This window comes from Somniosus microcephalus, chromosome 6, assembly GCF_052327205.1.
Source record: "Somniosus microcephalus isolate GS21.2 chromosome 6, FLI_Smic_1.0, whole genome shotgun sequence".
Classification (NCBI taxonomy): Eukaryota; Metazoa; Chordata; class Chondrichthyes; order Squaliformes; family Somniosidae; genus Somniosus; species Somniosus microcephalus.
The window spans coordinates 253,530,100-253,542,888 of NC_140992.1; the positions used below are offsets into that span (position 1 = coordinate 253,530,100).

The following is a 12,789-nucleotide window of genomic DNA, read 5'->3' on the forward strand; positions in this document are numbered from 1 at the left end:
TGCTTGATGGCACTGTCGACGACACCTTCCTTCACTTTGTTGATGATTGAGAGTAGACTGATGGGGAGGTAATTGGCCGGATTGGATTTGTCCTGCTTTTTGTGAACAGGACATACCTGGGCAGTTTTCCACATTGTCGGATAGATGCCAGTGTTATTGCTGTACTGGAACAGCTTGGCTAGAGGTGCGACTAGTTCTGGAGCACAAGTCTTCAGCACGACAGCTGGGATGTTGTCGGGGCCCATAGGCTTTGCTGTATCTGGTGCGCTCAGCGTTTCTTGATATCACGTGGAGTGAATCGAATTGGCTGAAGACTGGTTTCTGTTGTGGTGGGGACCTCAGGAGGAGGCCGATATGGATCATCCACTCTGCACTTCTGGCTGAAGATGTTTGCAAATGCTTCAGCTTTGTCTTTTGCACTCACGTACTGGGCTCCACCATCATTGAGGATGGGGATATTCATGGAGCCTCCTCCTCCCATTAGTTATTTAATGGTCCACCACCATTCACGGCTGGATGTGGCAGGACTGCAGAGCATTGTTCTGATCTGTTGATTGTGGGATCGCTTAGATCTGTCTATAGCATGTTGCTTACGCTTTTTAGCATGCATGTAGTCCTGTGTTGCAGCTTCCCCAGGCATTTTTAGGTACACCTGCTGCTGTTCCTGGCATGCTCTTCTACACTCCTTATTGAACCAGGGTTGGTCCCCTGGCTTGATGGTAATGTTAGAGTGAGGGATATGCCGGGCCTTGAGGTTACAGATTGTGGTGGAATACAATTCTGCTGCTGATGGCCCACAGCGCCTCATGGATGCCTAGTTTTGAGCTGCTAGATCTATTCTGAATCTATCCCATTTAGCATGGTGGTAGTGCCACACAACACAATGGAGGGTGTCTTCAGTGTGAAGATGGGACTTCGTTTTAGGCTGACGCTAGGGACACCTCTGGAGCATATGACGCAAAATGGCATCAGACGTGAGAGATCAACTAGTAATAAAATATAATTTTAAACATATACAAATTTGTAGCACCCCAAAAATAATGGCCTGGATTCTGCGGTGAGCGGCGAAATGATGGCACTCACTGCTGACCTCGAAGAAAGCTGCCCACAAAGATCTAGCAATCTCTGTGGTGTGGATTTTAACTTTCCTGATGTTAATTTCATTCTGGCACCACCTATAAGGGATCCCCAGCATCCAGCAACAGTGATGTCGCTAAGCAGACAATCCCATTGAAGAATTCTCACAAACAGCAAACCAGGAAGTAAAAAGCACTGATTATCCTTCACTTTTTAACAATTTTGCAGAGAGTGAAATAAAGATTGGGACATACACATGGGATTAAGGTAGAAGCTGAAATATGATCAACAAACTTTACAAAAAAGTTTAAAAAGCTATGGAATTTGTATCATAATGAAGAAATTTGACATTCCACAAATATAAAATTAGTTTTTCAGGGACAGAGAAGTTGTTCAGTAATTATTACTTAGTATGCCATTAAAAACCCAGTTACACCTCATTCAACAAGACTTAACTTTTTCAGGGGTTGGGGGGGAAGGTTTACAGCAAGATTAGAGCATAAAAAGTGGAAGTTCACGTCAATTCAAGTGATTTCTAAGATTTTCATCTGTGCACCCTGTGAAGGAGCAGGGAATCACTGACAGCAACTTCTGCATTTCTGTGTTTAACTGTGCATGTGTGGATGCCGGAAGTCGCTTTCAGTTTCACAGAGTAGTGACGGCGAAAGATGACAGTTTTGCCGTCACTACAACCGCAAATTCCGGGCCTGTGTCAAACATCCCACAATGCTTGGTAAGAAAATGATTAACTAAATGAAGAAGCTGTGAAAGAACAAAAATGACATCAAATTTATTCACAATTGGATATGCCATGCAATGTTCATTAGCACAGTATGGACTCGACTTTTATGAGGGAGTGGGAACAGTGCACCCAGAGAGTTCAGAAACATGCCGGCTCTGCCGATCTTAACGGCAGAGCCTCATTTAAATAAAAGTTCCTGGAACCCGCCCAACACCTGGCCAGATACACTCCCTGGCCAGCAGGAGGGAGCAGGAATTTGTCAGTAGGAGGCTGCAGCCGGGGACTCGTGGCAATGACCCGTGACCCATGGTCCTGCTGTGGTTTGACAGATTGTATGGGAACCCCACCCCGTACATGAGGTTAAAATGAGTTTTGAATATCAGGTAGGCCCTTCGCCTGCCTTTAGTGAGAGCCTCATTGATGACTTGATTCGCAGTCATAAAAATCATTGGCCGGGAACGTGGTGGGTCAAATTTTAACTCCTCCCAACACAGCATTCTCACTGGGTGAGGAGGGTTAAAATCCCCGCCAATGTCTTAGGAGGCAGTCCATGATACTGACCATCACAATATTTTAGCTAGACCACAACATAAACACTTAGCTTGGAATTGGTTGATAGGATACTTGAATGGCGCTATACTTGAGTGGAACTGTACCATGTATTTGAATGGGAGATGAGTTGTGAGAGCAATATTTCCGAATCAAGCAATTAGGTAGGACACTATGTTAAATCATTGTACTTATACCCCTATTCCTTGAGTGTGAATCATTCCCAGCCCGATAAAAAGTCTCCTCTGTAAGTATTAAATTAAATGAGTTTGGGCTAGTCTCAAAGCAATTGTTTTGGTTCCGAGTCAATAATGAGAAATCTGCTGTCATTTGATACTGATTAGCATTACATTGGCATTCCCACTTGGAGAGTGTACAAGGATGGTTCGTGTAGGGAATGGTAATGTCATGTTGCTATAATAAACAGTGCTTATTTGAGGCTGCAGTAAAGGTACAATATCAAAGCAATGTAGCGACAGCTTTACTCTGCCTCTTCCCTCGAATTATTTGATACTGACACTAGATGCAAAAAGTGGATAATGCACAGTTTCCTAAAACTGACATCACCTTATTGAGCTGAATTTGTCTCATAAGTAAAGACAACAAAAAAACATTAGCGCATATGGGGGGGGGGGGGGGAAGAGATTCCGTTTGCCTGAAATCGGCCAAACCAGTGCAAAAGATTGAGTAAATTCAAGCACAAGTTTACATTCAGCGCAAGTCGAGTTTCCGTAACCTTTTGCACTGGAAGCTGGCCCCAGCCACAAAGCTGGCCACACCCCCAGATCAAATTAATCAGCATGGCGAGTTTCCGCTAAGTGCGCTCATTTGCGGCCTTTGAAGCTCTTAAAATTAAGCTGGCCGCAAGGGCCATAATATGCACCTTTCAAAAGTTTTTAAATAAAAAAAATATTTAATCTACTAAGAAGCTGATTACTGTATACCAATGAAACTAGTAAATGGTTCTTATTAGTTTTTTAAAAGTTATTTTCAGTTATTTAAAATCAGGTTACTCACAAGTGGTGGACTAGGCATTCATTAAAAATGCTTATTTTTTGTGATAAACCCATTTTCAGCTGTACTAATAAAACTGCACCAGGTCACCACTGTTAAATACATCAAGGAATTTTTTTTATTGCGAGGCAAAAAAGAGAAACAATTACATTCTAAAATGCTGCCCGATTGCGCTGGTTCATGGAAACTCTTAAATTTGTGAATATGCAAATGAGTTCGAGCGGAAGCTTGAACCATAACTTCACTTTGGGAAAACTAGTGCAATTTTGAGTGCAATTTGCACTCGGATTGCCGATTGCATCCAAAGCGGAAACTGTACCCAGTATCTTTTATCTTTATCCCTGTCTGTCCTTCATATTCAGTTTTTGTTCAGTTACAGTACATACTTTATTTTTTTTTCATTTTTTTTTTCACAATTATTTTCCTTTTGCTCCGACTACCCTTACCATACAAGCTTCTTATTGGTTGGGCAAATTATGAAGCCTAAGGTGGAATTTGACAAATGACAGTGATTTTCTTCAGTCACTGTAACCAGAGCAGTTCTAAACATAGGCTTAATTGCAGAAAGGCAGGGCTTTCCAGCAGCATAAAATACTTGTGGAAGCTGAGTGAATGTCAGAAGGATTTCCTTGAGCCACCACAAATTAATAGTTAAGGGAGTTTATTAGCACTCAAATTCACAGATAACAATTCAAGGTCATATCTGCAATCAGACTGAGTTGTTATCTGAAATTGGCAGTTGTGTCTTATAGCAGTTAGCTTTTCAACAGTGAAATGCATTTATGCAAAGAGAAATGATGTAAATATTCATATTTGCCACTGACTGTATAAACAGAGAAAAAGTATCATGTTTAAAAACCATTTTGAGAGCAGATGTTTTAAATAGCAGTTATGAATCAAGCTGATTTTTCCTCTGTCCATTGACTTTTCAGACTAAAATTACTTCAGTTCATGTATTAAAATATTGAACAAAGATTAACAGACAAAATATTCTCTGCAAACTAGTACATGGGGGGTTGGCAGGGCAGAAAATTAGGCCGTTATCTTTGCATATATGTTACTGGCTGTTTGCGTTGCCTTTGTGTAAAGTGGAACTGTGGATCTGAAAACTGAGCATAGATCAAATTCATACATATATTCATATCATGGTAATTCTGGGTCAGAACTTCAGGGGCATACGCATAAGCTATGGATACACCGAGCACATCCCCTCACAGAGAAGTACATGCACACTAGAGAAAAACTAGAATTGGCATGACAAAGCCAAATGATGATAAAGATGATGTAAGTGAATAAACTGGGACTAAGCAGTGAAGAAGTGAAAGTGTTGGTAGTATGAAGGATTTCTTATTAATATAATCACTTATTATGTTTAGGGCTAACTGAGATATTGCGTGGAATATTTATTGCTCCTGTGTCATTCTGAAAATAAACATAAGGGCCAGACTGTGGAAGTATTATTTTTTTCAAAGCCAAGTTGAAGTGATTCTCACAAAAGCCTGCTTTTCCTAACATCACAGACCCCTGCAGTTTGCAAAGATATCTAGTCTATTGGAACTCAGAAACTTTGCTGGTGACTTGGTGTGGGGGCCTATTTTATTTGGAGAACAAAAATGGGCAACTCCAGTTTGATCTGACTCTCTGTATCCCTAGGTAGTGTGATGGCTATTATAATCTCCAATGTTGACTTGAAGGGTTTGGGAGCTTAGGAAAAATATTTGGCATAGGCCAGGGTTGGCTAGGAGGCTTGTATGCATTTGCTACTCTCAAATGACCAACTCTCACAATATCACTGAAATCCAGCACTCTGTTTGGACAATTTCTCTAAGGAACCTAAATTTCACCTCCAGATGGTGAGCTAGATGCCAAGAACACGCTTCAAGCATGGTCAATATCTATTTGGTAACAGATCCAACAGTCCAGCCCCCAGTTTTGACCTTCGACGCCATCTGCGGGTAATGATCAATTGCTTTAGATGTGGAATGATCAGATGCACTGCAAATGAGTGAGGCATTTCTGACTCCCCCCTTTGAGGCTGTGCCTATTAGAAGATGTAGGCCACATACTTGCAGGCTGTACCCATCAACCACCAATGCCTAGTTCCCTAACAGACTTGCACAATGTCATTGGCTCAGCTATTGAATGGTTAGAATACTTAGACTAATACACTTGACTTTACAGTCTATGTAAATGCAATCACGATAAATAAAAAGTAGTTCAAATAATCTGGGTAGGTCACAGTCTAATATAAGTTCCTTTTCTACAGAAAGTGGAATAATATTTTAATTATCTGGGGATAGGAAACAACTGAAGTTTAGGAAATGTAACAAAACTACAAAGTGCATAGAAAATGAGATAGAGTGCTTGAATAATTTATTTCGTCTTATGACTGCAACAACTGAAGCCTTGTAGCCACTTAGTAATAACAATGTATTTTTTTCAGTTTCAAGCTACAGTGAACGAAGGATTTACTGGAATTATAGTAAATCTTACTGTGGAGGACAATGATGACCCAGCTACTGGTGCTTGGAGAGCTGTCTACACTATCATCAATGGAAACCCTGACATGAACTTCAAAATCGAGACCAATCCAAAGACCAATGAGGGAATGTTATTAGTTGACAAAGTAAGTACGTTTTTACTGCTCAAACTTCCACCCTCTTTGTGGAAAAAAAATCATTGACTTCCTCACAATCAAATATGTGAAAAGCTGAACTGCAAAATTATTCATGGTACACAAAGCAAGTCATGGCCGACAGGAAGGTTTCTATTTCCATGTGTAAGGATGTCTCATTTTATAATATTTTATTACTTTTTCCTATTCTCTTCATCCATCATCACAGTTGCTGATAAAGTGCTTTTCCATCAGCTCAAGTAAGGGAGGCCAGTACTTGAGCGTATCCGTCCACTAATGCCATTCTCACCCAATGGCTAACATATTTATAGGGAGATTGACTGATATAAAGACATTGCTGGTCTATTATCTTATCATAAAGCAATTCTTCAGTATAGATCCTTCTCAAGCTGCAAAGGGTACATCTCATTAGCTTCCCAATTGCTCAGAGATAAAGGACAATGTCCCTTAAAAAAATGCCCATTTTCAGGCAGTCTTCAAACAGTCTGGCGAATAAAATGAGAGGCCCTCCACCAAAACTCCGCTCCTAAATATGCTGATGCAATTTCTCTCCTGTTATCCAGCTGTGACCCTGATTCACCCACTGGAAGTGTGCCCTGCTGCATTTAAATAAATTGTGGGGAACATGGCCAAGTGCCCTCCGAGAATTCCTGACATTTCTGCCCTCTTAATGTCCGTGCAAATCACCACCAATGTAAAGGTGTCGGAGCTGAGCTTGTACGGTGCTCCACAAACAGGCAAAGATTGGGAGGGTTAACAGGTCACACAGAAGTGTGATTATGCAGCACTGTTATGTTTGGGAGTCACTTCTACTACTTTGAAGCTGCAGTTTCTCAGCAGTTAAAGATGCTTGTGGAGAAATGCAAGGGAGCTCTGCATGGTGAAATAATGGATTTCCCTCTGGTCCCTGTAGTTTGAGCAGGAGGATGATGAGGACAGGGATCAGGAAAGAATGAAAGCCAGGATAGTACAGCATCATGCATGTGGACAGCACCTAACTCACATACTGGATCTATAGATCAGAGAGGACCTACCTGAATTTTTTCGATAGCACTATCTGAGGAAGCTGCGTTTTCCCCTGGCACCATGACCGAAATATGCCAGCTGTTGGAACCTCTTTCCACTGCCTTGCCTGTGACTGTGAAGGTGACAGCAGCACTTAAACCTTTATATATCCAGATTCTTCCAGGCACACTCTGGTGACATTAGTCACATCAGTCAGTCAGTGGTTCATCGCTGCATCAGGCAGGTCATGGATGCCCTGTTGAGGCAAGCCTCTGAGTTCATGCAGTTCTCCATGGGCCCAGCAAAGCAGAGAGAGAGAGAGAGCCATTCACTTCTTCTGAGTAGCTGGATCCCACAAGTGCAGGCTGTCATTGTTGCTATTCATGTGGCGATGAAGCTCCCATCTGAAAGCCCCATCAACTTCATCAACAGGAAGGGATTTTATTCCCTGAATGATCAGATAATCAGTGATGATAATCAGTGATGCTAGCAAGCTCATTATGCATGTCAATGCACGCTACCTGCGAAGTAGCATTGATTTGCTTATTGTCAGGCAATCTAGGATACCTGCACTGCTCAGCCAGAGCAATGTGACAGGACGGCTGATGGGAGACCAGGAGTACCAACTTCAGGTAGCTAATGCTACCTTTTAGGAATCCGAGGACAGAGGCCTTGAGAGCTACCAGGATCATTGTGGAAGAGACCATTGGAATCATCAAGTCCTATTTCCATTTCCTGGACAGCTCAAGGAAGCCCTGCAGTATAGTGGAGCAAGGGTTTCCAGAATTGCAGTGGCTCTCTGCAGCTTCCATAATTTAGCCATTACAAAGAGGTTGGGCCTACCAATCAGAAAAGGTGAAGAGAAGAAGGTGCTGGAGAGCAATCCCCTGGTCACGACAAAGACTCCCAGGAGGTGGGACCAGACACCATGCTGCCAGCATCATATGTCATAAGGCAAGAGATCATTACCAACTTTTTCAAATAAAAAGTGTGTTCTCTATCTGAATGACAGTCCTTCTTGATCCCTTACCTTGTTTTCAGACAATCATTCAGCTAATTTCAAGTATCAGCCTTGGCTCAGTGGTAGAGGTCATGGATTCAAGACGACTCTACAGACTCGAGCACATAATCTAGGCTGACCTTTCAGTGCAGTACAGAGGGAATGCAGCAGCTCTGGAGGTGCCGTCTTTCGGATGAGCTGTTAAACCAGGATGTCTACTCTCTCCAATGAACGTAAAACATCTCATGGCACTTTTTGAAGAAGAGAAGGCAAATTCTCCAGATGTTCTGCCCAACATTTATCCCTCAACCAACATCACTAAAACAGATGACATGATCATTTATCTCATTGCTGTTTGTGGGACCATGTTGTTGCACATAAATTAGCTGCTGTGTCTCCTTACATTACAGAAGTGACTACACTTAAAAGTGCTTTGCGACATCTTGATGTGAATGACCTATATAAGGTTCTATCTTCATTCTTTATTTATCATACTTCTAATATCCACAGTTACACACATTAATTACAATATAAGAAGGATAACAGAGGACTCCCTGTAAAAAATACACAAGCACACCGAATTGCTAGAAATGTGCATGTTTATTACCATCTTGTTACCATAGTGCCGTACTGCCATTGCTGCCTCTTATCTCCATGACTGCCCATGTCTAAAGCTCTTTACATTCGTGTCCCTAAACTCTTACTCCTATGTGATGCTGAGTGTCAGGAGATTGTGAAGCTCGTGACTGGAACTGTACTCATGAACGCCTCAAGGATTTAGGTGGTACTCGTCTCAGTGAAGCCGACATCCTTGAAGCACCAGCTTTCAGTGTCATCTTGCTTGCACATCCAATGCCTACTGGATCCAAACCAGAAGCTCCCTCCTGTTCTGGTTTTGGAACGAGCTGTATTGATGCAGTTGCATTGTCATTGCCACGAGAAGCAGCAATATCCACAGTCACTCATTGCAGCCCACTACTGTTGGGCACGAGCTCAGTTGGGTAAATGGTCTATATGAGAACAGGATGAATAGTCCCAGTTAAGTCCTGAAAGCTCTGAGCTAGGGTGCTCTTCAAGCCATATGGAAGCAATCATTGCTACTAATCTAAAAGTGACAACTGCTCTTAAAGCATCTTCCTGATGTCTTGGTGCTGCATTCTGGACTACCACAGTCACCAGGGTGTTCCTCCCTTCATGCCATTATATTGGAGATGTGGGATGAGGACTCCTCCAGCTTTTCAACTGTCAGCACCGGATAAAAGGAAACTATCTCCACTGCCTGCACATGAGATCTTCACTGAGGCGACACCGCAGCCCTCGAGGGGTCCATGGGTACCGTCCCAGGCATTAACTTCACAATCTGCTAACACTCAGGTAACACCACATAGGAGTAAGAGGTTAGGGTCATCAGTGAAATTAGTTTTCGACAAGGGGGAGGGAGCGAGTAAGGGGTGGGGCGGGGAGGGCAGGAAGCGGGTAATGCTCCTGAATCATAGATCATTTAAATAATGGAACTCAGAGATCATGGTCCTTGAGTTCCTCAGCTAAAGGCAGCCATTCCTGCCCCCTCCAAGGAGATAGTTCTTTCCTCATAATTCCCTCCCAGCTCTTTCACTGGGTGAAATACTCTCTAACTCAGTCATGTTCTCAGGCCAAATAGGTATATCTGGGCTGGTGCTTGAATAATGAAGGTGCCATGATGGATTGGGTGTATCTGGTGAAGGAAGTGGTTCCTCTGGAGGTGGCAGGCTGCTCATCAGATGCTTCTTTCTGTAAGCTTTCAGCACCTGTGTGAGACACAAAGCACATTCATTTTAGAAAGGTGCTTTCTGACTTGTGAATCAAAAGCTGCGACTGAGCAATAAGAGATCAGCAAAGCCTCACTGTTCTGTAAGTGCTCTATCCCATTATCAACCTGAACGTGACCGCTCTCCTCCAACTTCTTCACCTCCCACAGGCTGCCCTGGTGTGTCTGCCCACGAGTTACAGAGCTTCCTCCAATTGCCTACTGAAGGGCCTTCGCTAGCCACCCGTGGCAGTCCTTTGCCACTGGTTGTGTGCATGCTTCTCCTTTGAAAAGATAACAAAGATTTAATCATGCTACAGACCAATTAGTAATGTCTTTTGATTCAGATGTCTCGAGACATTCCCTCATAAACATGCTGTCAAATGCAAGCAGTGCAGCAGTCTTTTCACTTCTCAGTCAAATATTCAGGAAATGTAACATGCAACAGTGGATTGGTAGGTGGGGAGATGTACCAGATGGTTCTCTGCATTCTGCCATTGCTTTTCTATGTTCAAGTGTACCTTTCTTCCTTTCTCTCTGTCTCTCCCTTCTGAGTCATCTGCTGTGCATCTGGTCATTTCAGTTGCCCTGATTTCCCTCCCTCCCAGCATTGGATACCCAGTCAAGCATAGGATTCTCACTGCAATGCTGCCCTGCATATTAAATTAGGCTTCCCAACCAAAATGCAGTCAGGCGCGGGTGGGATCGTGTGAGTGGTTGGAAGTCCCAACCCACCATTCTTCCAACAATCAGAGGAAAATCCAGGCCAAAAGTCTTTATCTCCGAGCCATAGCGATCCTGAAGATCCCAGGTTGAATAACTACCTCTGCTAACTTAGTTGATTTTGCCTAGTCTACTCAATCTCTCCGCATAGGACAATCCCCACATCCTAGGAACCAGTCTGGTGAACCTTCGTTGCACTCCCTCTATGGCAAGTATATCCTTCCTTAGGTAAGGAGACCAAAACTGTACACAATACTCCAGGTGTGGTCTTACCAGGGCCCTATATAATTGCAGTAAGACGTCTTTACTCTTATACTCAAATCCTCTTGTAATAAAGGCCAACATACCAATTGCTTTCCTAATTGCTTGCTGTACCTGCATGTTAACTTTCAGTGATTCGTGTACAAGGACACCCAGGTCCCTCTGAACACCAACATTTCCCAATCTCTCACCATTTAAAAAATACTCTGCTTTTCTATTTTTCCTACCGAAGTGGATAACTTCACATTTCTCCACATTATATTCCATTTGCCATGCTCTTGCCCACTCACTTAGCCTGTCTATATCCCCTTGAAGCCTCCTTGCATCCTCCTCACAACTTACATTCCCACCCAGCTTTGTATCATTCCCACCCAGATTTGAAAACAGCCTTTCAGTCACAAAAACACCCGTTGACCATTACCCTTTGCTTCCTGCCTCTGAGCCAATTTTGATCCAACTTACCACTTTCCCTTGGATTCCATGGGCATTTATTTTTCTGATCAGTCTGTCATGTGGGACTTTGTTAAAAGCCTTGCTAAAATCCATGTAAACTACAACAACAACTTGTATTTACACCTTTAACAGTAAAACATCCCAAGGCGCTTCACAGGAGTATTATAAGACAAAAAAATTGACACAGAGTCACATAAGGAGAAATTAGGGCAGGTGACCAAAAGCTTGGTCAAAGAGAAAGGCTATGATTAGATAGATAAGAATGGAACCAGGCAAGTGCAGTCCCACACAGCTGGACTCTGATGGAGAGGCGTTGGAGAAGGAATGGAGTGGTCAACCGTGTTAACGGCTGCAGACAAGTCACGAAGGACGAGGATGGATAGTTTACCTTTGTCACAGTCACAAAGGATGTCATTCGTGACTTTGATGAGAGCCGTTTTGGTAATGTGGCAAGGACGGAAACCTGATTGGAGGGATTTAGACATGGAGTTGGGGGAACGATGGGCACGGATTTGGGAGGCGACAACACGTTCAAGGACTTTGGAGATGAAAGGGAGGTTGGCGATGGGGCGGTACTTTGCAAGGACAGATGGGTCAAGGGTTGTTTTTTTGAAGAGAGGGGTGATGATGGCACATTTGAGGGAGAGGGGGATAGGACATGAGGAGAGAGAACCGTTAACAATGTCAGCTAACATGGGAGCCAGAAAAGGAAGTTGGGTGGTCAGCAGTTTGGTGGGAATAGGATCGAGGGAGGAGGAGGTGGGTCTCATGGACAAGATGAACGTGGAGAGGTAATGAGGGGAGATCAGAGAGAAACTGGAGAAAGATGTGAATTCAGGGCTAGGGCAGGGAGGAACCTTAGAGGAAGTTTGGTCCAGTGGGCTAGGGGAAGGAAGGTAAGTGGCAGAGGCAACTGAACAGATGGTCTCAATCTTAGAGGCAAAGAAGTCCATGACTCCTCACACTTATTGTTGGAGGTGTGGGTGGAGGAGACAGGGGAGCGGGGTTTAAGAAGACGGTTAGCAGTGGAGAATAGAAGCTGTGGTTTATCTTTGCATTCCAGAATGATGCTGGAATAGTGAGCAATTTTGGCAGATGAGAGCCGGGCCCGATAATACTTTGTGTTCCAGCCAGATCTGGCGGTGAATGGCTGAACCAGTTGTCCATCATGTCCATTCAAGTCTGCGTCCCTTGGACTTAAGGGAGTGAAGATGAGGGCCATACCAGGGGGAACGGCCAGGGTGAGAGAGGGTAACTGTTTTAATAGGGACCAGGGCATCAAAGCTGGTGGTGAGGGTGTGGTTGAGCAGATCGGTAGCTGCATAAATGTTATGGTGAATGGAGGGCCAAAGGCTGGATAGTTGGGATTTCATAAGTGCAGTTGTAAGAGAGTTGGGGGAGAGTTTTTTCAGGGGCGGACACAGAAGGAAGTAGTGTTGCGGGGTGGTGGTGGAAGAGGGATGTGGCTGGAGAGCGATACAAGGAAGTGGTCAGAGATGGCCTTATCTGCGATTGGAACGATGGAAGTAGCGAGGCCACGAGAG

The 12,789-nt window shown here is 43.6% G+C and overlaps 1 protein-coding gene across 3 annotated transcripts in view; it reads left to right on the forward strand.

The window, feature by feature from the left end:
• The window catches only part of cdh13 (cadherin 13, H-cadherin (heart)), a 1,232,244-nt gene that overhangs the window by 1,117,768 nt on the left and 101,687 nt on the right, over window positions 1-12,789 (forward strand). For all 3 annotated transcript variants that reach the window (XM_085991762.1, XM_085991760.1, XM_085991761.1), the window contains exon 9: window positions 5,826-6,008. In XM_085991762.1, coding sequence (XP_085847888.1) covers window positions 5,826-6,008 — 183 coding nt within the window. The remainder of the gene's footprint in view (window positions 1-5,825; window positions 6,009-12,789) is intronic.